Below are 23222 nucleotides of genomic sequence, written 5' to 3' on the forward strand. Positions count from 1 at the left end.
TAGTCTACAATTTTTGTAGGAGTGGTCAAAACACTCCGGACCTTTGAGTACATCGAAAAATATTTGCTATACCTCAACTGGTATGCCATCCAGCCCTGGAGTTTTCCCGGACTTGAAGACTTTAATTGCATCTAGAAGTTCTTCGTCTGTAATTAGGCCTTCACTTGACTCTTTCTGTACAGCTGTTAATTTTACACTATTAATGGAAAAATATCCTTACAATTAACTTCAGTTAGTGGAGATGGAGGAGACTGAAATGAAAACATATGCTTAAAGCACTTTGCCCCCTCTTTCAAAATATAGTTTGGTGAATCATATTTATATTCTTAGGCTAATCTTTATAGTTGCTGCCATATTTTAGCCACTAGCCAGTTCCTGTAAAAACTAATGTAACTCCCAAATTGAGTTTTGCATTGGGGAAAAAAAACTATCTGCGTTCTAACCACATATAGGCACTACTAATTGCTATTTTGCTTCTCAATGATCATGCAAGTACCGCGCGAGTAGGCTACCTAGCTGTTCCACCTCTGGGCAGCCAAACGTTCTAGGCAGCCCGAGCATGTGTATCCAGACCGGGAAACAGAGTCTGATAATGGGCGACCTTGTTTTGCATCGCCTGGCACCCGGTGAGGTATTCTTCCTCACATCGTTTGTCAACTACTACTTTCGGCTGCCTACTATTTGCAAGGATAATCTTCATAATTATGCTGTCATATCGTAGGGAGTTGTTGCTTTAGTGTACAAGAGAAAGTTTCCCCCTTCATGTCAAGGAGGCGGAAGCAGCAGCGGAGTAGTGGGAACACTGAGCAGAAGCCAAGTAGGCAGCAGAGTGGGTAGCAACTAAGTGAAGAAAAAAATACTGCACCTGCGCAGAAATCTGTATCAATAGCCACAAAATCCGGAACTGTAGCCACTCCGTAAAGTATATTACCTGGGCTGAGTCCCCTCTCCCTCCCCACCTGAGGTCTCTTCCTCCCATCTCCATCTGCCCCTACTCTCCCCACTCCCTGCCTCCTCTCTCCCTAACCTCTTACACTACTCCCCCACCCCCCCTGCCCCCTTACACTCTCCCTATGTACCTCAACGTCTTGCATGGACTGGACGATGACCCCGCAGCCTTCCCCCTGCTCCAGCAGTGCAGGGTCAAAGGGGTCCATGAGGATGATCCTCTTCAGCCCGGGGGTTTCCTGCCTCTCCACGTTACCCAGCAGCACCTGGGCCTTCTCAGGCTTGTCGCAGATCACTGTGATGATGTCGGCTGAAAGACAGCACACGAGATCCGCACGCCTTTTTTAAGAACTAGAACACACATACATGATCCAATCAGCTAGTAAACACACAGCTAACTAACTACTGCTCTACAAACAGATTCCCCTTCCACGGCCTTGGAGCAGAGACAAATCCTGTTGAGGCGCTGGGCCAAAACCAACGCACTATGTCACTGAGGGGCAATTGGAAATGATGAATAACATGATGAAAGTGAGTTAATGTTATCTGTCTGATTAGTGTGAAAATAAAGGATGGAAAGCCCTGAGGTCATGGGAAAGAAGGAGAGTGTAACGACAGATCTCAAGACTTGCTCCCTCCCAAACCCACTGAGCTGAGCTCATTACCTCCAGCATAAGGCGAAGGTGAGCCCTTGCCTGATTCCTGTGAGTGAGTATGCGGAGTTAAAGGGATTGTGTAACTTCAACACGACAAAACACAATTCTCTGGTCAAGGTAAAACTGTTATTCAGGAAGGGAAGGCTGAGTGTCTCAGTTTTTGATCTTTTCAGACACATCTATAGGTAGTATGTGTTTCATGACATCGCCAACGCAACTTGATCAAGAAAATAATTAAAAGAACTGGGCCATGAAAACAAAAGGAACATTCTAAGATCTATTGCTTTGGGCAAATAGAGTAGACAGCAGTACACTTACAGTAAGTTTCAGTCCCAAATGGCTCCCTATGTAGTGCACTACTTTTGACCAGGGCCCATAGGTGAACAGTGTAAGGAATAGGGTGCCACTTGGGACACAAACCTCAGAAAGCTGCTAGTCTTACCAGTGTTAATGATGTACCGTATGGCATCAGGCCCTAGTGTGTCATACAGAGGCACCACCACCATAGAGTAGGTGTAGCAGGCCAGCTCCGAAATGATCCACTGCAAGTACAGACAGACAGGTCAAAAGGAGGTCAGTGTCGCCATAAAGAGAATAAAAAAGCCTCTACGTGAGCAGTCGGGGCTGTTAGACTGTACATCACATCAAAACATTTGTGAATCAGTTTCGTCCCAAATGGCACCCTATTCCCTATATAGTGCATTATGTGGAGAATAGGGTGCCATTTGAGATGCACACACAGTGTCTCGCATTGATGATGACCTCACCTCTGGCCTGTTCTGTGCAAACACTCCGATGAACTGATCTGGGCTTGGCGTGCAGCCCTGGCTCAGCAGCCCCGACCCCAAGTGCTCCGCCCGGGTCGTGACCTGGAAGTGAAAAATAAATAGCAGCTGAGCGTATTGGGAAGCGAGAAATATGCCAGTATAAAAGAGAAACATACTATTCTCTGCTCAACTCTCATGATGTCATAGATTCAAATTTGGAGCAGAATCCTTCCAGCTGCAGCATTCCAATAAGCCTCCTAAATAAATCCCTTTCAGTAACATTGAGGAGAAAATACTATTAAAGAATTCCATATACAGAATGCTGAAAATGAATTCCTCACTTTTGATTGTGTTTGGAAGCCAAAATCACTTCAAATGTGTGTGTAAAAAAGGCCAGTATTTCAATAGTTGTGCAGAAAGCTTTGGTGTAAATCAACTTCAAATTCAACTCTGTGTTACTACAGAGGTTTGAGTAGTAGCAGACGTCTCTCCTTGAGGTAGGGGAGACTGTAAACTGAACCTGTGGATCTGTCGAGAAGCCGTGTGCTACACCTCCAAATGCAATACAAACCACAAGGAGTGAGTTACACACAGAGCTATAGGTTACACTAGCCCTATGAAGGAATAGACCACACAGAGCCTGTATGCAAAGCAGAGAGCTGCTCTTGTGCTTCAGTGTTCTGTACCAAAGGTAGTTCAACTGTGTGCTTTACCTCTTTATAGGACAGCCACTTGTAAGGCTGGTTGGGTAGCCGGGAGCCTAAACAAGGTCCATCACCTAGAAACAATACAACAACAGGAGGAGTCAGGGAAAAAAACGAAAACACAGAAACCCCCAAACGATCACATGAAAACACAGAAGTTCTTGACTGACACCTATGACCACGCATGTACAGTACATTTTGATTCCGCTATCTAATCCTTTTATTTTGTTCTCTTCAGCAATCTCTTCACTGTGTACTAACAATAACATGACAGTTGGTCCTCAGTAGTGGTTTTCAGTCAGTCAGTCATTCAGCCCATTCAGAACCAGATATAGAGAGATACTATCTACTTTATATACGGTCTAGTCTGTCTGCAGTTTAACTTTAGGCCTCACACACTCATTCCCAAGCTCGGTCGACATGATAACCTAGATGGCACTTTTTCACTCACACAGACAGACCACACAGGCAGGGCACCATCACTTTGTTGGACCACAATGTCTATGTGTGGGTGTATTACTCAGACCACAGCGCATGTGTGTGTGCATGTACAGTATGTGACATTCATGCAGACACTGTGGTCTGAGTAAGTGCAAGTGTGTGCCTGTCTATGACTGTGTCTGCACATGTAAGAGTAGGTGTGTTTGTGTGTGTGTGTGTGTGTGTGTATGTGTGTGTGTATGTGTGTGTGTGTGTGTGTGCACGTGTGTGTGTGTGTGTGTGTGCGCGCGCACATGTGTGTGTGCGTGTGTGTGTGTGCATGTGTGTGTGCATGTGTGTGCATGTGTGTACACACCGGCTATGTGGAGGCCTCTCTGGAACACCTCGTACATGGTCTTGGCATCCTCATGGTAGTGTGTCAGCAGCTTATTGGGGCTGTCCCCCAGCATGGACCTGCGAACCCCATCTTCATGCTAGAGACCGACAGGGGGAGATAGACACAATGAGGCTAGGGAACACATACATGCACACAGACACACACCAAAGTAAAAACATGACTATTTCTGAATGTGGTCCAAATATACAGTAGGTTCGATAACCAACATGTTACCCTTTATTCTCTTACTTACGTGAGGATGTGATGATGTGTGTATGAGGGTAAATGGAGTAGGTGTAACAGTGGTATTGTGTTAACCCTCAGGTAAACCTCTGTGGGGTTTTATGTCTTAGTCAGCCCCCTTTGTTGTGTGCTGCCCTGGTGCCCAGATCCTATATTCACAAATTGTCTCAGAGTGCTGGTCTAGGATCAGGTACATCCTGTATTATTCCTTATGGTTTAAAAGGCAAAACTGATCCTAGATCAGCACACCTTCTCTGAGACACTTTGTAAATAAGGGCCGAGGTGGAGTATCGCATCCAGAGGAGGCTGGTTTGAGGAGCTATATGAGGACCGGCTCGTTGTAACGGCTGTAATGGAATACATGGAATGGTACGAAACACATCAAACGCTTGGAAAGAACGTTTGACTTCCTTCCAGCCATTACACTGAGCCAGTCATCCTATAGCTCCTCCCACCAGCCTCCTCTGATCGCATCGTATCTCTGGCTTACCAGCACTTCCTCAGACTGGTGCCGGAGGTTGCAGGGAGGAGAGATGGCGCGTGGCCGTGTGGCCAGCCAGTAGGCCAGCACAGCAGTCAGAGCACCGATTCCCACCAGTGTGGAGGTGGGCAGGGAGCGGAAGAACTGGGTTAACTCATCCAGCTCAGGCAGCCGTAGACTGCTCATTAGCTCCTGGGCCTGCATCCTCTCCATCAGGGTGGAACTCAGCTCTGGGGTGGGAGAGGTGGAGGGTGGAGGGGGGAACAGAAGGGTAGAGAGGAGAGTAAGTGAAAAGGAGAGGCAGAGAGAGTCGTCCAGGTCCCAAAGCAGCAAAGCATCCCCAAACCATCACACTACCACCACCATGCTTGACCTTTGGTATACGGTTCTTACTGTGGAATGCAGTGTTCGGTTTTTGCCAGGCATTATGGGACTCATCTGTCCATAGAACATTCTTCCAAGAGTCTTGATGATCATTCAGGTGCTTCCAGGTGCTTTTTTGGCAAACTTGAGAACTTTTTGGACGAGATTGGTCCCATTATGTGTGGCGAAAACAAAACACTGTATTCCACAGTAAGAACCTCATACCAACAGTCAAGCATGGTGGTGGTAGTGTGATGGTTTGGGGATGCTTTGCTGCCTCAGGACCTGGACAACTTGCCTTAATAGAAGGAACCATAAATTCTGCTCTGTATCAGAAAATTCTACAGGAGAATGTCAGGCCATCCGTCTGTGAGCTGTAGCTGAAGTGTAGCTGGGTCATGCAGCAAGACAATGACCCAAAACACACAATCAAGTCTACATGAAAATGGTTAAAAAGCAATACATTTGAAGTTTTGGATTAGATCTAGAGCTAATCCCAATTGAGATGTTGTGGTAGGACTTGAAATATGCAGTTCATGCTTGAAACCCCACAAATGTCGCTGAGTTAATGCAGTTCTGCATGCAAGAGTGGGCCAACATTCCTCCACAGTAACGTGAGACGGATCAACAACTACAGGAAGCATTTGGTTGCCGTCATTGCAGCTAAAGGTTACTGAGTGTAAGGAGGCAATTACTTTTTCACACAGGGAAATTGGGTGTCATTAGTTAATAAAATAAATAAAATAAGTACACCTTTTTTTGTAAACTCAGATTCCCTTGATCTAATATTAGGTTTTGGTTGAAGATCTGATAACATTCAGAATCAAAACCATGCAAAAATAGAGAAAATCAGAACGGGGGTAAATACTTTCTCACTGCACTTTATATGAAGTATTTATCGTATAGTGCAGCACTAGAAGTCAACTACTTTTCTCCTTCCCCCCTTCTGACATCCAGGTGGCGACACGCATCTCTGCATACCAGGCAGGTATATCAGCCTGGAAGTCAGCCCAGCTTGGATGAGCAGCAAGAGGAACTGCCCCTCCCTAACTTCAGGCTATGCTTAAAGCATGGTTGACTTTTTGCTGACTTTGCTGAAAGGTACCTTGTTGAGGAAAAATGTACTTACTATGACCTAGGCATGTTTTTGTCCCACCTAGCTATCTTAAGATATACATTACTGAATAACACTGAATAATGTACATTATTCTGTATGGTTGGTTTGTAGACGGAAATGCTGAATTTGTGTTTCTTCCCTAATGGTATGAGTCACACAGAACCACAAGCCCAGCCAATCACTATCACTTCCTCCTCGTTCTTGGTTCACTATGCAGCAGAGAGAGACATCAGAAATGACGGTTACAGCAGCCACCATGTGAATCAACCATCTACCAGAACAGAACAGGCCGCACTTCCTCTTCTGTCACTACAAAACTGACACATTCACACACTCTATATAGACTCTATATATCCTGTGAGTGTGTTCCACTACCATCTCTATTGAAAGGCTACAGCAAGGTTACAATAATGAGTCATGTGCAACATTATGGTAATACTATTATTGCTCATAGTGGTATGTGGTACATGGTGCTTTTTACGGCAATTTATTTGACAGACATTGCAATTCTATACCATCCTGACCTTCCTTGTTTCAGTTGCTGTGTTAGTATTAGGCTAGAACTCTGTCGCTGTCCGATATCTATCTCTGGTGGGGGGTTTTCAGCCTTGATGAGGGTGAATTATACTGCTAGGCAGTTGTGGAAAAAGTACTCAATTGTCATACTTGAGTAAAGTTCTAAAAGTATTTGGTTCTAAATGTACTGAAGTATCAAAAGTAAATGTAATTGCTCAAATATACTTAAGAATCAAAAGTACAAATCGTTTCAAATTCCTTATAGTAAGCAAAGCAGACGACACCATTTTCTTGTTTTATTTTATTTACGGCTCGACAGGGACACGCACCAACTCTCAGACATAATTTACAAACGATGCATTTGTGTTTAGTGAGTCCGTCAGATCAGAGGCAGTAGGGATGACCACATGTTCTCGTGACAAGTGGACCATGTTCCTGTCCTGCTAAGCATTCAAAATGTAACGAGTACTTTTGGGTGTCAAGGAAAATGTAGGGAGTCAAAAGTTGTTTATTTTCTTTAGGAATGTAGTGGAGTAAAAGTAAAAGTTGTCAAAAATATAAATAGTAAAGTAAAATACAGATACTCCCCAGAATATTTAAGCAGTACTTTAAAATATTTCAACTTAACCCCAAATATTTCAACTTAACCCTTTATGCCACTGCTGCCAGGTAGATCTACTAAGCATGAAAAACCACAGACGAACAGGAAAGGCCAGAATAAATCACAAGGATATGGATTGCCTACAATGTAAAGTGTTTACAAAAACTTGAGAGAGACTTTATAGGCCTAGTAGTGTAATGAGAGAAACATTCTGATCTAACCCTTATCTGAACCTTCCCAATGAAACACATAGTAGGCTATGTTGAGGTAGCATGGTTGTGATGTGTCCCAGTCTGTTCGGCACCAGAGTTGAGGCCTGATGAGCACTGAGCGGTAACAGAACGTAACCTGCTGTATGTTAGGCTACCTGTCCTACGGTGACCAGACGAGGCTAGGCTATCTGAGGAAGGCTAAAAACGCTGTCCAGGTGGAATACAGAAGTCAAATAACCAATCAACCTTCGAGAAAGTTATGACCCCAGTTGGAGAGTAAGAACACTTGGTTGTAAACCAGGGGGATAACAGTTGTAGACCCTTCCATTATTGATGGCAGCCCATCACCAGATTGCACCTGTCTCATTATTAGATGGTTAGCCTATCCTCTCATCCAAGAGGGAGTGTCCCTTCTCTGCACTCTTTGTCCTATAGTAACCTGCCCCTATGCTAGGCTAGCAGAGGATCACTCACACACAGCTCAGAGCCAGCTATCTTTAGCCTGGGAAGAGTACTACTGGGCAGAGGACAGTGGAAGAGCTCCTCAGGCAACCACCACTTCCCAATCCACCACATCGTCATCATTAACAATAATTACCTTGATCAGATGGACCAATCACATAAGTCGTCTAACACAGCCTAATTTGGGTCATTAGGGACACAGTGAGCTCATGATATTTCTGGTTGGAGGGGTACACAGACAGAAAGATATACACTGAGTATACCAAACATTAGGAACACCAGTGGTGTATAGTACTTAAGCCAAAATACTTTAAAGTACTACTTAAGTAGTTTTTTGGGGGGTATATGTACTTTACTTAATTATTTATACTTTTGACAACATTTACTTTTACCACTACATTCCTAAAGAAAATAATGTACTTTTTACTCCATACGTTTTCCCTGAAACCCAAAAGCACTTGTTACATTTAGAATGCTTAGCAGGAACAGGTCAAAATTAATGCACATATCAAGAGAACACCTGGTCATCCCTACTGCCTGATCTGGCAGACTCACTAAACACAAATGCATTATTTGTAAAAGATGTCTGAGTGTGTGCCCCTGGCTATAAGGTATCTACTGTATACTTTTACTCAAGTATGACAACTGGGAACTTTTTCCACCGCTGATTTTCCTAGATGTACTGTTTATTTCCATATGTAGGCCTACTGTGTCTGTTCTGAATCCTTGGATACTGTACATGTAACCTACCGGTAGCGTAAGGGTTGGGAACGGAAGGTATTGGCTGACCACACTAACCTCAGAGGCCTGAGTCCCGCCCCCTCTCCCCATCTGCAGAGCGTCACCAGCAATTAGGCTATTCTGCCATGAGATTATGGCCTATTAGTACAGAGACGGATGCACAGAAATAACCCCCACCCCCCGGCTCTCTCTCTCTCTCTCTCTCTCTCTCTCTCTCTCTCTCTCTCTCTCTCTCTCTCTCTAGCTGTGCGACCATCCAGTCATTTTATCTTAACCGTGTCACCTCCGCAAACCCACAGTCACATTAAGCCCATGTTCTATGCGTGCTGCGCACATCCACGCACTCCGTGTGAGTGCACCGGCAGAGTTCTAGGCTAATGACACATAGATAATCTCGTTGATTAAGACAGAGGCAAGTGTGGAGGGTGCTTTAAAAGGGGTTAGGGTTCAACATCAATGCTCAGGAAAGCAGCTGCATTAATAAGGAAGCAAGGCACACTAGACTCTGGTAGTGAAGACTTGCAAGGCAGTGGAGTAACCCGTCAGTCTGTGTGTGTGTCTGTCTGTCTGGGCACCCGGGCAGATCTTACTTTGTCCTCTGCAAACCTTTGATTACCTCCCACCGCTGGGAGATTATGCTCAGCAAGGGAAGTGAGGGGGGAAAAGGAGAAGCGCATTTGGCCTAGTTTGTGCCTGGCTGGCCACCGTATCACACCACCTTCAGCAGACGTTCCAGCTATTCTATCTCGCTCCCCCTCCCCTCCCTTTCTCTCTCCTCCGCCCTCCCTAAAGCCAGCAAATGATAAATATTGTATGTACCATACACACACACATGGAGACCTCAGCACAAAAACAATCACACACATGCAAGTTTAAAAGCTAAAATGTAAAAAAAAATTCAATTGAACTTTTATTTAACTAGGCAGTCAGTTAAGAACAAATTCTTACTTACAATGACGGCCTACCCCGGCTAAACCCTCCACTAACCCGGGCGACGCTGGGCCAATTGTGCGCCGCGAAATGGGACTCATGGCCGGTTGTGATACAGCCCAGGATCGAACTCAGGTCTATAGTGACGCCTCTAGCACTGCGATGCAGTGCCTTAGACCGCTGTACCACTCAGGATACCAAAACAGACACGTACGTACAGTGCAGACTCAATTAAACACATTAATATACAAACATACAGGATTGAGTCATACAGTGAGCAGATCAATGAGTCATTTTAAAAGAGATGCGGGATGTCAAGCAATGTTTTTTTTTGTTAATGGTCCAATGCAGCAGTTTTTATCTAAAGATCAAATTGTTTCTTGGTAACAATGAAGTACCTTACTCTAATTTTCTTTTTCAATTAAAATGGTCAAAAAGAAACAACAATAGCTTCTTAGCAAAGAGTCATTTCTCAAGCAAGAATTTAGCTATGACTGTCTTTGAGTGGTCGGAGCGGGGAAAACTAGCTGTTATTGGCAGAGAGGTTTGGAACTCTCTTTCTTATTGGTCTATTAACTAATTGACCGCCTAGTGATGTCACCCAGGCAGGCTAAAACTCCCATCCCACCAAAACAGGTTGAAAATTCAGGCCGTCTTTTCAAACAGCTCTTCACCATTTTCACAATTTCATGGTATTATTCCAACCTCATAGTGTTGAAATATATATAATACACAAGAAAATCACGTTTTTTTTGAGCGCCTTTAAGACTGATCTAAAGATACCTAGTAAAGCATGCGGTGCATCAGGAGAGGACGTAACCCTTGTTCAGCACTTTCCATTTTGCCAATGCAGTCCAATAACCGACATTAAAGCAATGGGAATGCTTGGGATGCTGGAAGATCCACACCATCCACCCTTATTCTTCATAACACCCACAACTGTCTGAGAGAGGCAACATCCATTAATATGATTAATGCGATGGATTATATGAGATTCCAGCATGTAAATATCATAGAATTTCCTCTCTTTAAACTTGGAATACACTTACATACTGTGAATGTGAACCTGTAAATTAACACCTCACACATGTACAGTAGCATAGCCTACTGTACATGGGCCAAAATCTAGCTGATAGGGTAATGGCCAAAGGTTTTATGCTTGATATTATCCCCACTCTTCTCATGCAATGTTTCTAAATGACAGGGACAACACTAAACTACCACTGGTATAGTATAACTTTCACTAAATAGGCTATAGCCTAGCTAGGTTCCATGACGACATTAAAAAGTCATTCAATTGTAGGCTGATTTACAAACGCAGTCTACAATGTTCAGAAAAATACTGCATTTTTTGGCCAAACTTTTCAAATGAGAAGCACTCATATATACTTTCTCAGTCTGTAACTCTGTCATGGGTGGAGCATGTGGGTCATCCTCTGAATTATTAAGAGGGGGAAAATAATAGGTTTACCTGTTAGTCCATGAGCCAGGGGGGGTTGGTCGGTCTCACTAGGGGTGACAATGTCTCATCTCTCATTCATCCCTCCATCCCATTCATTTCTCCCATAGGAATTTCACCCAATAACGAAACATTTCAGTATACAAGTTCTTGCTCACTTATATATTTGGAAAGATAGCTATCCATCAGACACATTTTTCTTAATGTTTAGGTCAACAGAACTTTGACCATCGGCCTCTAGGGTACATATCAGAATGACCTGTATAAAGTGCTTTAAAAAGGAAACCTGTAAATATTTGAAACTTTGTTTGACATGTGGTTCTGAAAGGTCATGAAATTACCTTTCAAATGATGTATAACATAACCAACGCTGGAAGCATCAGCTGCTAGAAGATCGCCATCAACATTAGACATCAACATTATTGTGCCATCAACATTAGAATGTTGGAAACTTAGACTTAGAATTACATGTAATGGGGCAGCTATGTTTTTGGATTCTAACTTTGGTGATAGAGGCACCAAATTACACACACACACACACACACACACACAGCTAGAACAGGGTTTTACAAATCTCACAGAATTCAACCCCACAGAAGCATTTTCCCAATATGGCTGCCAAACAACTCAATTGGCTCTTATTGGATAATTTCGCATGGCCATGTCTGTATGAAATATAATTGTAGTATTCCCAATTATATCTTAAAGGCCCAGTGCAGTCCAAAATGGGATTTTCCTGTGTTTTATATATATTTCCACACTATGAGATTGGAATAATATTGTGAAAATGTTATTTTATTGTAAGAGCTGTTTGAAAAGATCGCCTGAAATTTCAGCCTGTTTTGTTGGGATGGAGTTTTGGCCTTCCATTGTGACATCACCATGCAATAAATTTGTTAATAGACCAACAAGAAAGAGAGTTCCAAACCTCTCTGCCAATAACAGCTCCTTTTAATTTTCCCCTCTCCACTCAGACCACTCCCAGGCAGTCATAGCAAAGTTTCTGCTTGAGAAATTGCCCTTTGCTAAGGAGCAAAATGTTTTCTTTTTGACCGTTTTAATTTAAAACAATCACATTAAGGTACTTAAATGTCACCAAGAAATGATTTGATATGGTGTTTAAAAGGGCTACATTTGACCTTTAAAGTGTTCATAGTGATGTAGAATACACACCCAAATGAGCCATGTGTGTCAGATCTATAAAGAAGTGAAACTATTCACAGAATTGCGTTACGAATGTGCCCAAAAGCTGTCCCAATCGCTCATTTCTGAAGGTGTGATCAAGTGTGATCAGGTGTGATCAAGAATTGCAATATTTCATCTTCAAGCATGTGAAATGGATATATGCGTGTGAATAGTCATGGACGTCAGCGGATTAAAAGGATATGGATGTTATCGTATGAACTGTTTTCATAAAACTGAGGACGCATCCATTACAATGAAATATTCTACAGGAACGCCAAATGAGTTTTCGCTTGACGATGAAAACAGCAAACCATTCCACAGAGTTCATGTAAATGAAGATGTATTCTTACTATAGAGCCATAGCAGATTGGTCTGTTACTAGAATACTAAAAGTAATATAATTGGCCTGAAAAGGCCCAAAATGTGATTTTACGACAATGTAATGGAATGTCAGGGGCAGGTTTATAGTCCTCATAATGAAAACCGCTACAAGGATAACATTGTATATCGTTTTTATCAGTCACATCAATGACTATTCACATGTAGATATCCATTTTACATGTTTGAAAGTGACATATTGCAATTACTGATCATAACATCTTCCAAAATCAGCGATTTGGACAGCTTGTGTTAACACAATTATATCTGGCACACCTGGCTCATTTGGATGTGTATTTTACATTACTATGAACATTTTAAGATATTTTGGGGCATGCTACAATTATATTTCATTCAGGTATGATCATGCAAAATTGTCCAATAAGATCCCATTGAGTTGTTTGGTGGCCATATTGGAAAAAAAGTTTATGTAGGGTTAGTGTGTGTGTGTGTGTGTGTGTGTGTGTGTGTGTGTGTGTGTGTGTGTGTGTGTGTGTGTGTGTGTGTGAGCGTGTGCGTGCGTGCAATTTGATGCCTCTATCACCCAATTACATGGAATTCTATGGCCAAGCTTCCAACATTCTCATTTCAATGGCACAATATGGGCTATTTAAACAACAGTTGTATCTGGTGCTTTTTATCATTTGAAAGGTAATTTCATGATCTTTCAGAACCACTTGTCAAACAAAGTTTCAAATGTGTCAGGGTTTCCTTTGTAAAGCAATTTGTACAGGTCATTCTGATATGTACCCTAGAGGTCAAAGGTCAGAGTTATGTTGACCTGAACATTCCCGAACATGTGTCTGATGGATAGCTGTGAATCTAAGCTTTCCAATGATATATTTATTAAAGGGTATAACTTGTTGTATATTGACATTGTTTGTCAAAGGGTAAAATCCCTATGGGGAAAATTAATAGGATGGAGGGATGAAAGAAAGAGTGATAACACAGAGAAAGCTGCTATTGCACATTTTCCAACTCTAGGGACATAGACCTTCAAAAAAGTTACTATGAGACATCGTCGCCCTAAGTGAGCACAATAGACCAAATCCGCAAATGTTGACAACACAACAGTTTAACGGGCCCTAGGCTACTGTATCTTTTGCAGTCGAGGTTACTATAGATCAAACATGCTGATATGTGGAATACGTGCCTAATGTTGATTAATATAAAACGTTTTTTAAATTGTCACATTTTCCCCCACACCCCTGACTGGCGGAATAAAATAGTGTTTTACAGAGCCTTACCCAAGACACTGCTAATACGCTCGAGCTGGCTGCAGTGATTCAGGACCCCTCACCCATGGACAGCTCCTACCAATCAGACATGCCCTCTTCAGCGCGTGAAATTGCACGTCACACTACCCACTATGGCGTGGTTAGATTCTGAAGACATCCATCGGCAACCACTATGCCACGTTGCTATATAGGCAATTGTTTAGCAAAATGTATATTTTTGTTGATCTAGCTAGCTACGTGTTATCCGGCTGTCTGATAATAGCCTACATTTACGCTGATGCATGTTAGCAGCTGTCACTGAGCCATTGGCAAGCGATATATAGTTGCTAAATGGTTGAGAGATTAGCTTTTTCATTTACGTGTTTCCGGTTTAGGCATATACCCAACAGTATCTTGCACGAACTTAATAACCTGCAGACACGAATTTCTCACACTGAAGCCGGTCATGTGGAATAATTTAGCATACAAATACCGGAAATGTAAATAACTCGCTGAAACACAAAACATATATATGTTCAGAAAAAAACTGTATCGACCCAGTTGTCCTATACACATTGGTTATTGCATTATGTTGCGCTATGCGCTTTCCGAAGCCATGCCATATGCCTGTAATTACAAGGCCCGTTTAGAATAAAATCGTTATTCCATGAAAATGTCTCAACAACTGGTTATTATTATAAATTACATCAAATAGGTTATGCTATAATTGTGCACTAACTGTCAGGCCGTCAGATACGCACATAAAGATAACCTTTCCCAGCTCATTCCGTGTAGGCCGGACGCGAATAAATGTATCCTGAAAATGTATAATCCATGCCGCTCTATAGGCTATTCTAAATATGGAAGTGGCACCTGTAAAAAAAAAAACGCATCCTATTCTATATGAATTCTAAATCAATAACATGTCTCACAATTTCAGAGAGGCTGCGCCCATACAATACATGGCACTTGCTATTCTATGGTGAGCACAAAGAATGAAAATATATGAAACTCACCTAATATTATCCAGACAGACCCAGAGACCAGAACGAAGGAAAGCATGTCTTTCTCATTGAGTTTGCGGTCGCAGCACACAGCCCGGTGCAAGAGCCTAAAACTGCAGCATCGACTGCAGTAACTCGCCGACAATCTGGGAGATTATAACAATCACGGAGTAATAGCCTACTAGTCTATTTACTGCTAGCCAGTCAATTCAGATTGAAACGTCCAACCGGTTACAACCTAGGCTATACCTATTTGCATTGGAGGACATACATAGCTATAGGTGTGCACGAGATAGAAAAAAATGCATCCTCAAATATGAACGAATATAGCCTACCATCCCTCCTGGACTATGTATTTTATTTCACCTCTAGGTAGACTATAGGCTTCCCTGCGCTTCCCTGCGCAGCGGCATACCGACTGAAATGAAAGCGTTTCACCGACGTCGCAAGATGCGGGGAGAGCAAGGTTACGCAGAGATAACTGTACTGGGTGACGTGCACTATTAGGATACAGCGATATTATACTGGCTCGATTTCTTTTTCTTTTGTTTTTGATTCTATACAGACAAATACATTCCAATTACCAACATGCATGACAGCATAGATGCTGGGTATAAATGAGTTAACAGATCAAACGAATGTTGGATAATGGTACAGGATTAGGTTAGATTTGTGGATTCGTACATGCATTTAAATAACGTTGATAATGCATGATGTTCGATAATAGTTATATTTAGTCTCTGTCCTGTCATACAATAGCTCTATATACCGGCATTTTATTATCAGGGAATGCACAGTTGAAGTCGGAAGTTTACATACACCTTAGCCAAATACATTTAAACTCAGTTTTTCACAATTCCCGACATTCAATCATCCAAGTAAAAATTCCCCTTTCTTAGATCAGTTAGGATCACCACTTTATTTTAAGAATGTGAAATGTCAGAATAGTAGTAGAGAGAATGATTTATTTCAGCTTTTATTTCTTTCATCACATTCCCAGTGGGCCAGAAGTTTACATACACTCAATTGGTATTGGGTAGCATTGCCTTTAAATTGTCTAACTTGGGTCAAAAGTTTTGGGTAGCCTTCCACAAGCTTCTCACAATAAGTTGGGTGAATTTTGGCCCAATCCTCCTGAAAGAGCTGGTTTAACTGAGTCAGGTTTGTAGGCCTCATTGCTTGCAAACACTTTTTCAGTTCTGTCCACAAATTTTCTATGGAATTGAGGTCAGGGCTTTGTGATGGCCACTCCAATACCTTGACTTTGTTGTCCTTAAGCCATTTTGCCACAACTTTGGAAGTATGCTTGTGGTCATTGTCCATTTGGAAGACCCATTAGCGACCAAGCTCTAACTTCCTGACTAATGTCTTGAGATGTTGCTTCAATATATCCACATCATTTTCCTACCTCATGATGCCATCTGTTTTGTGAAGTGCACCAGTCCCTCCTGCAGCAAAGCACCCCCACAACATGATGCTGCCACCCCGATGCTTCATGGTTGGGATGGTGTTCTTCGGCTTGCAAGCATCCCCCTTTTTCCTCCAAACATAACGATGGTCATTATAGCCAAACAGTTCTATTTTTGTTTCACCAGACCAGAGGACATTTCTCCAAAAAGTACAATCTTTGTACCCATGTGTAGTTGCAAACCATAGTCTGGCTTTTTTATGACGGTTTCGGAGCAGTGGCTTCTTCCTTGCTGAGCGACCTTTCAGGTTATGTCGATATAGGACTCGTTTTACTGTGGATATAGATACTTCTGTACCTGTTTCCTCCAGCATCTTCACAAGGTCCTTTGCTGTTGTTCTGGGATTGATTTGCACTTTCACACCAAAGTACGTTCATCTCTAGGAGACAGAATGCGTCTCATTCCTGAGCAGTATGACGGCTGCATGGTCCCGTGGTGTTTATACTTGCATACTATTGTTTGTACAGATGAATGTGGTACCTTCAGGCATTTGGAAATTGCTCACAAGGATGAACCATGACCATCGAGGTTTTGGCTGATTTCTTTTGATTTTCCCATGATGTCAAGCAAAGAGGCACTGAGTTTGAAGGTAGGCATTGAAATACATCCACAGGTACACCTCCAATTGACTCAAATTGTGTTGATTAGCCTATCAGAAGCTTCTAAAGCCTTTTCTGGAAATTTCCAAGCTGTTTAAAGGCACACAGTCAATTTACTGTATGTAAACTTCTGACCCACTGGACTTGTGATACAGTGAATTATAAGTGAAATAATCTGTCTGTAAACAATTGTTGGAAAAATGACTTGTGTCATTCATAAAGTAGATGTCCTAACCGACTTGCCAAAACTATAGTTTGTTAACAAGAAATGTGTGGAGTGGTTGAAAAATGAGTTTTAATGACTCCAACCTAAGTGTATGGAAACTTCCAACTTCAACTGTATATCGTAAACCTACAGTATATAGGCTATGCGAGTTACAGTGGTTTCTAGAGTTGGGTTTAGTACATTTCAGTGGATCTCAATGGGGAATGTTTGTGTCCTGCTGATTCAAATTTTCCCAAGAGGGAGATGGGTTGGAGATACACTCCTCACGTGACATGACACATCACCTTGAAAATTGCTCCCTCCTAAGCAAGCATTCCTGCTGCTGCAACCATAATATTTGCATGATAATTTAAAAGGACATACAGAGATCATTTTATATTTCTGGTTTGTCATACATACAGTATATCATATTGCACCTTAAATGTCAAGCCTAGTGTAGCATATTTTATGCAACTGTTAATCTGGAGTCTGGACACATCTTGATTAGCCCTAGCCTACATATGTCCCCAATGTATTTTTTTCTGAAACATTTTGAGCAGCCTAAAACACTTCCTGGAGGCAGTCTCCTGAGGGAGCCAGGGAGGGGAGGAGTGCATGAAAAATTAGGCCTAATTGTGTTATTGTGGTGCCTGCATCAAGTGACTGACCTTATCAAGTGGGTCATTGTCAGGACCTCCCATCTGTCACTTCCTGTCCTGCCACCAGTCACATCTTCCACCTCCTGCTGCAGAAAAGACAAACATGGCCACATTAAACATGTTAAACAGAGGCAGGCAGTCAGGGGCGTATTCATTACGTCGATTCTGTTGCGAAACGTTTCTTAAAGTGAAGCAAACGTAACTAAACGGGGAGGGATCTACCTGAATTTGTCCAATAAAAACTCTTGTTTTGCAACTGTTTGGCTAATGATTACACCCCAGATCACACAGGTGGATACTGCTTGCATCCCAAATGGCACCATATTCCATTTATAGTGCCCTACTCTCCATATGGCTGATATACAGTAATGCACTATATAGGGAATTTGGGATGCACACACAGACTGACGAGAGAATTCAGGGAGGTCATGCAAGAGTTGCAAGAGAAAAAGACCTACTGATGGACAATAGGGATTTCATTGCATGATTGCAATGCCCCTTGCATAGATGTTAGAGTACACAACACACACACATGGAATTAAGTGATAACAGAGTGAAAGGGATATTTCCTTCAAAAGATGACATGTGTCTTGTACTACAAAGACAGCATGCCCCCCCCCCCCCCCCCCCCCCCCCGAAGCTTGTTCTGTCCATGTGATTTCAAAGCTCCACACATAAAACATCTTCCCATACACTATTCCTCTTCCTTCTCCCCCATCCCCCATGTCCATAAAGAATGTCAGGTTATCTATTGCATCTTCAGGCCTGCCTATCTCACCGCTCAACATGTATATGGAGAGGGATGTGGCCATGGTGGAAGGGGGAGAGTTGAGGGAGAGAGAGGAAAAGGAGGAAGTGGAGAACTGTTGCAGAGCAGCTGTTAAAGGGGGGCAGGGCCGCCACCATTAATTATCAGCAGTGGCTTTGATTTGATCCAAAGTCACAGAGCTGTCAAAGCAGATTTGTATTTATTTAACCTTTATTTTATCAGGGAGTCATACTGAGACCAAGGCCTCTTTTACAGATGAGCCCTGAATGACAGAAATGACAGAAAATACATGCATTAAAATATAAATACAAAATGCAAGTAGAAAGAACAACACGGTCATAAAAAAACAAACACATTCATCAGTAGAAGGTCCTCGTTCAGCCTTCTGAATTGCCCTAGAGGCACCAACATATCAAATGTTGTTCCACAAATAAGATGCAAGACTTACCTTACTTCATGGAGACCAAAAACATTTCCAGAGTTAACCATCCTTGAGACCGGGTGTGGTCTAAAGTTTAGTAAAGATGCTAGGTACAGTGGGACTTTGTGTAAAAGGACTTAATAAATGACAACATAGCACTGTATCAACCTACGTGAGATCAGAGAGGGACAACCCACTTTCTGACAGAGAATGCAGTGACGATACAAGAATGGTCTCCTGCAATAAAGCGCAGTGCGTTGTGATAAACTGCATCTGACGTCTTTAATGAAGTGGCAGCTGCATTCATATCGATGATGTCGCCACAGTCTAGGACCAATAGGAATGTCAACTGAATAATCTGTCCTTAAGCTGTTCTTGTCTATTAATGTTCTGTATTGTGTCATGTTCCATGTTCTGTGTGGACCCCAGGAAGAGTAGCTGCTTGTTATGGTGCGTGAATGAGGACCCAAAAGCGAATTAACAAACAGAGTACTTTAATGACGAACATACGTGGGCTCAGATGGACAGGTAGATTCCGACAGGACAGGACAAGGTTGCAGCACACACGATGATAGTCTGGTTCAGGCATGAGACACATAAACAAACAAACAAGAATCCGACAAGGACAGGAGCAGAAACAGAGACAGATATAGGGACCTAATCAGAGGGAAAAAGGGAACAGGTGGGGAACGGGGTGAATGGGTAATTAGGAGGAGACAAGGCACAGCTGGGGAAAAGAGGGGGAGAAAAGGTAACATAACAACGACCAGCAGAGGGAGACAGGGTGAAGGGAAAGGACAGAGACAAGACAACATGACAGTACCCCCCCCCTCACCGAGCGCCTCCTGGCGCACTCGAGGAGGAAGCCTGGCGGCAACGGAGGAAATCATCGATCAGCGCACGGTCCAGCACGTCCCGAGAGGGAACCCAACTCCTCTCCTCAGGACCGTACCCCTCCCAATCTACTAGGTACTGATGACCACGGCCCCGAGGACGCATGTCCAAAATCCTACGGACCCTGTAGATGGGTGCGCCCTCGACAAGGATGGGGGGGGGGGGGGGGAAGACGAGCGGGGGCGCGAAGAACGGGCTTGACACAGGAGACATGGAAGACCGGGTGGACGCGACGAAGATATCGCGGCAGAAGAAGTCGCACTGCGACAGGGTTAATGATTTGAGAGATACGGAATGGACCAATGAACCGCGGGGTCAACTTGCGAGAAGCCGTCTTAAGGGGAAGGTTCTGAGTGGAGAGCCAAACTCTCTGACCGCGACAATATCTAGGGCTCTTCGTTCTACGCTTATTAGCAGCTCTCACAGTCTGCGCCCTATAACGGCAAAGTGCAGACCTGACCCTCTTCCAGGTGCGCTCGCAACGTTGGACAAAAGCCTGAGCGGAGGGGACGCTGGACTCGGCGAACTGAGATGAGAACAACGGAGGCTGGTACCCGAGGCTACTCTGAAAAGGAGATAGCCCGGTCGCAGACGAAGGAAGCGAGTTGTGGGCGTATTCTGCCCAGGGGAGCTGTTCTGACCAAGACGCAGGGTTGCGAAAAGAAAGACTGCGTAAGATGCGACCAATAGTCTGATTGGCCCGTTCTGCTTGACCGTTAGACTGGGGGTGAAAGCCGGAAGAGAGACTGACGGAAGCCCCAATCAAACGGCAAAACTCCCTCCAAAATTGAGACGTGAATTGCGGACCTCTGTCCGAAACGACGTCTGACGGAAGGCCATGAATTCTGAAAACATTCTCGATGATGATTTGTGCCGTCTCTTTAGCAGAAGGAAGCTTAGCAAGGGGAATGAAATGAGCCGCCTTAGAGAACCTATCGACAACCGTAAGAATAACAGTCTTCCCCGCTGACGAAGGCAGTCCGGTGACAAAATCTAAGGCGATGTGAGACCACGGTCGAGAGGGAATAGGAAGCGGCCTGAGACGGCCGGCAGGAGGAGAGTTACCGGACTTAGTCTGCGCGCAGACCGAACAAGCAGCCACGAAACGACGCGTGTCATGCTCCCGGGTGGGCCACCAGAAACGCTGGCGAATGGAAGCAAGCGTACCCCGAACGCCAGGGTGACCGGCTAACTTGGCAGAGTGAGCCCACTGAAGAACGGCCAGACGAGTAGGAACGGGAACGAAAAGAAGGTTCCTAGGACAAGCGCGCGGCGACGGAGTTTGAGTGAGTGCTTGCTTTACCTGCCTCTCAATTCCCCAGACAGTCAACCCGACAACACGCCCCTCAGGGAGAATCCCCTCGGGGTCAGTGGAGGCTACTGAAGAACTGAAGAGACGAGACAAAGCATCAGGCTTGGTGTTCTTAGAGCCCGGACGATAAGAAATCACGAACTCGAAACGAGCGAAAAACAGCGCCCAACGCGCCTGACGCGCATTAAGTCGTTTGGCAGAACGGATGTACTCAAGGTTCCTATGGTCAGTCCAAACGACAAAAGGAACGGTCGCCCCCTCCAACCACTGTCGCCATTCGCCTAGGGCTAACCGGATGGCGAGCAGTTCGCGGTTACCCACATCATAGTTACGTTCCGACGGCGACAGGCGATGAGAAAAATACGCGCATGGGTGGACCTTGTCGTCAGAGAGGGAGCGCTGAGAAAGGATGGCTCCCACTCCCACCTCTGACGCGTCAACCTCGACAACGAACTGTCTAGAGACGTCAGGTGTAACAAGGATAGGAGCGGATGTAAAACGATTCTTGAGGAGATCAAAAGCTCCCTGGGCGGAAACGGACCACTTAAAGCACGTCTTGACAGAAGTAAGGGCTGTGAGAGGAGCTGCCACCTGACCGAAATTACGGATGAAACGACGATAGAAGTTCGCGAAGCCGAGAAAGCGCTGCAGCTCGACGCGTGACTTAGGGACGGGCCAATCAATGACAGCTTGGACCTTAGCGGGATCCATCTTAATGCCTTCAGCGGAAATAACAGAACCGAGAAATGTGACGGAGGAGGCATGAAAAGTGCACTTCTCAGCCTTCACGAAAAGACAATTCTCTAAAAGGCGCTGGAGGACACGTCGAACGTGCTGAACATGAATCTGGAGTGACGGTGAAAAAATCAGGATATCGTCAAGGTAAACGAAAACAAAGATGTTCAGCATGTCTCTCAGGACATCATTGACTAATGCCTGAAAGACAGCTGGAGCGTTAGCGAGGCCGAAAGGAAGAACCCGGTATTCAAAGTGCCCTAACGGAGTGTTAAACGCCGTCTTCCACTCGTCCCCCTCCCTGATGCGCACGAGATGGTAAGCGTTACGAAGGTCCAACTTAGTGAAAAACCTGGCTCCCTGCAGGATCTCGAAGGCTGAAGACATAAGAGGAAGCGGATAACGATTCTTCACTGTTATGTCATTCAGCCCTCGATAATCTATGCAGGGGCGCAGAGACCCGTCCTTCTTCTTGACAAAAAAAAACCCCGCTCCGGCGGGAGAGGAGGAGGGGACTATGGTACCGGCGTCAAGAGCTACAGACAAATAATCTTCGAGAGCCTTACGTTCGGGAGCCGACAGAGAGTATAGTCTACCCCGGGGGGGGGTGGTTCCCGGAAGGAGATCAATACTACAATCATACGACCGGTGTGGAGGAAGAGAGGTGGCCCTGGACCGACTGAACACCGTGCGCAGATCGTGATATTCCTCCGGCACCCCTGTCAAATCACCAGGCTCCTCCTGTGAAGAAGAGACAGAGGAAACAGGAGGGATAGCAGACATTAAACATTTCACATGACAAGAGACGTTCCAGGAGAGGATAGAATTACTAGACCAATTAATGGAAGGATTATGACAAACTAGCCAGGGATGGCCCAAAACAACAGGTGTAAAAGGTGAACGAAAAATTAAAAAAGAAATGGTTTCACTATGATTACCAGAAACAGTGAGGGTTAAAGGTAGCGTCTCACGCTGAATCCTGGGGAGAGGACTACCATCCAGGGCGAACAAGGCCGTGGGCTCCTTTAACTGTCTGAGAGGAATGTCATGTTCCCGAGCCCAGGTCTCGTCCATAAAACAGCCCTCCGCCCCAGAGTCTATTAAGGCACTGCAGGAAGCTGACGAACCGGTCCAGCGTAGATGGACCGACAAGGTAGTGCAGGATCTTGAAGGAGAGACAGGAGTAGTAGCGCTCACCAGTAGCCCTCCGCTTACTGACGAGCTCTGGCCTTTTACTGGACATGAAGTGGCAAAATGACCAGCGGAACCGCAATAGAGACAGAGGCGGTTGGTGATTCTCCGTTCCCTCTCCTTAGTCGAGATGCGGATACCTCCCAGCTGCATGGGCTCAGCACCCG

General features: G+C 44.3%; 1 protein-coding gene across 3 annotated transcripts in view; it reads right to left on the bottom strand.

The window, feature by feature from the left end:
* LOC110537737 (long-chain-fatty-acid--CoA ligase 6) overlaps positions 1-23222 on the bottom strand; it is a 90189-nt gene that overhangs the window by 27496 nt on the left and 39471 nt on the right. The window contains exons 2-8 of one of the 3 annotated variants that reach the window (XM_021624090.3): positions 17743-17819; positions 4626-4846; positions 3872-3989; positions 3085-3149; positions 2372-2473; positions 2047-2146; positions 1080-1258 (exon numbers count right to left, since the gene is read on the bottom strand). In XM_021624090.3, the coding sequence (XP_021479765.1) occupies positions 1080-1258; positions 2047-2146; positions 2372-2473; positions 3085-3149; positions 3872-3989; positions 4626-4829 (768 nt within the window). In that variant the 5' untranslated portion in view covers positions 4830-4846; positions 17743-17819. Of the gene's footprint in view, positions 1-1079; positions 1259-2046; positions 2147-2371; positions 2474-3084; positions 3150-3871; positions 3990-4625; positions 4847-14813; positions 15437-17742; positions 18345-23222 lie in introns of those variants that run through there. The other 2 variants (XM_090192748.1, XM_021624089.3) reach the window with 2 other exon arrangements.

The sequence above is a fragment of the Oncorhynchus mykiss genome, chromosome 12 (genome assembly GCF_057628025.1).
Source record: "Oncorhynchus mykiss isolate SJ-2025 chromosome 12, ASM5762802v1, whole genome shotgun sequence".
In the NCBI taxonomy this organism is placed as follows: domain Eukaryota; kingdom Metazoa; phylum Chordata; class Actinopteri; order Salmoniformes; family Salmonidae; genus Oncorhynchus; species Oncorhynchus mykiss.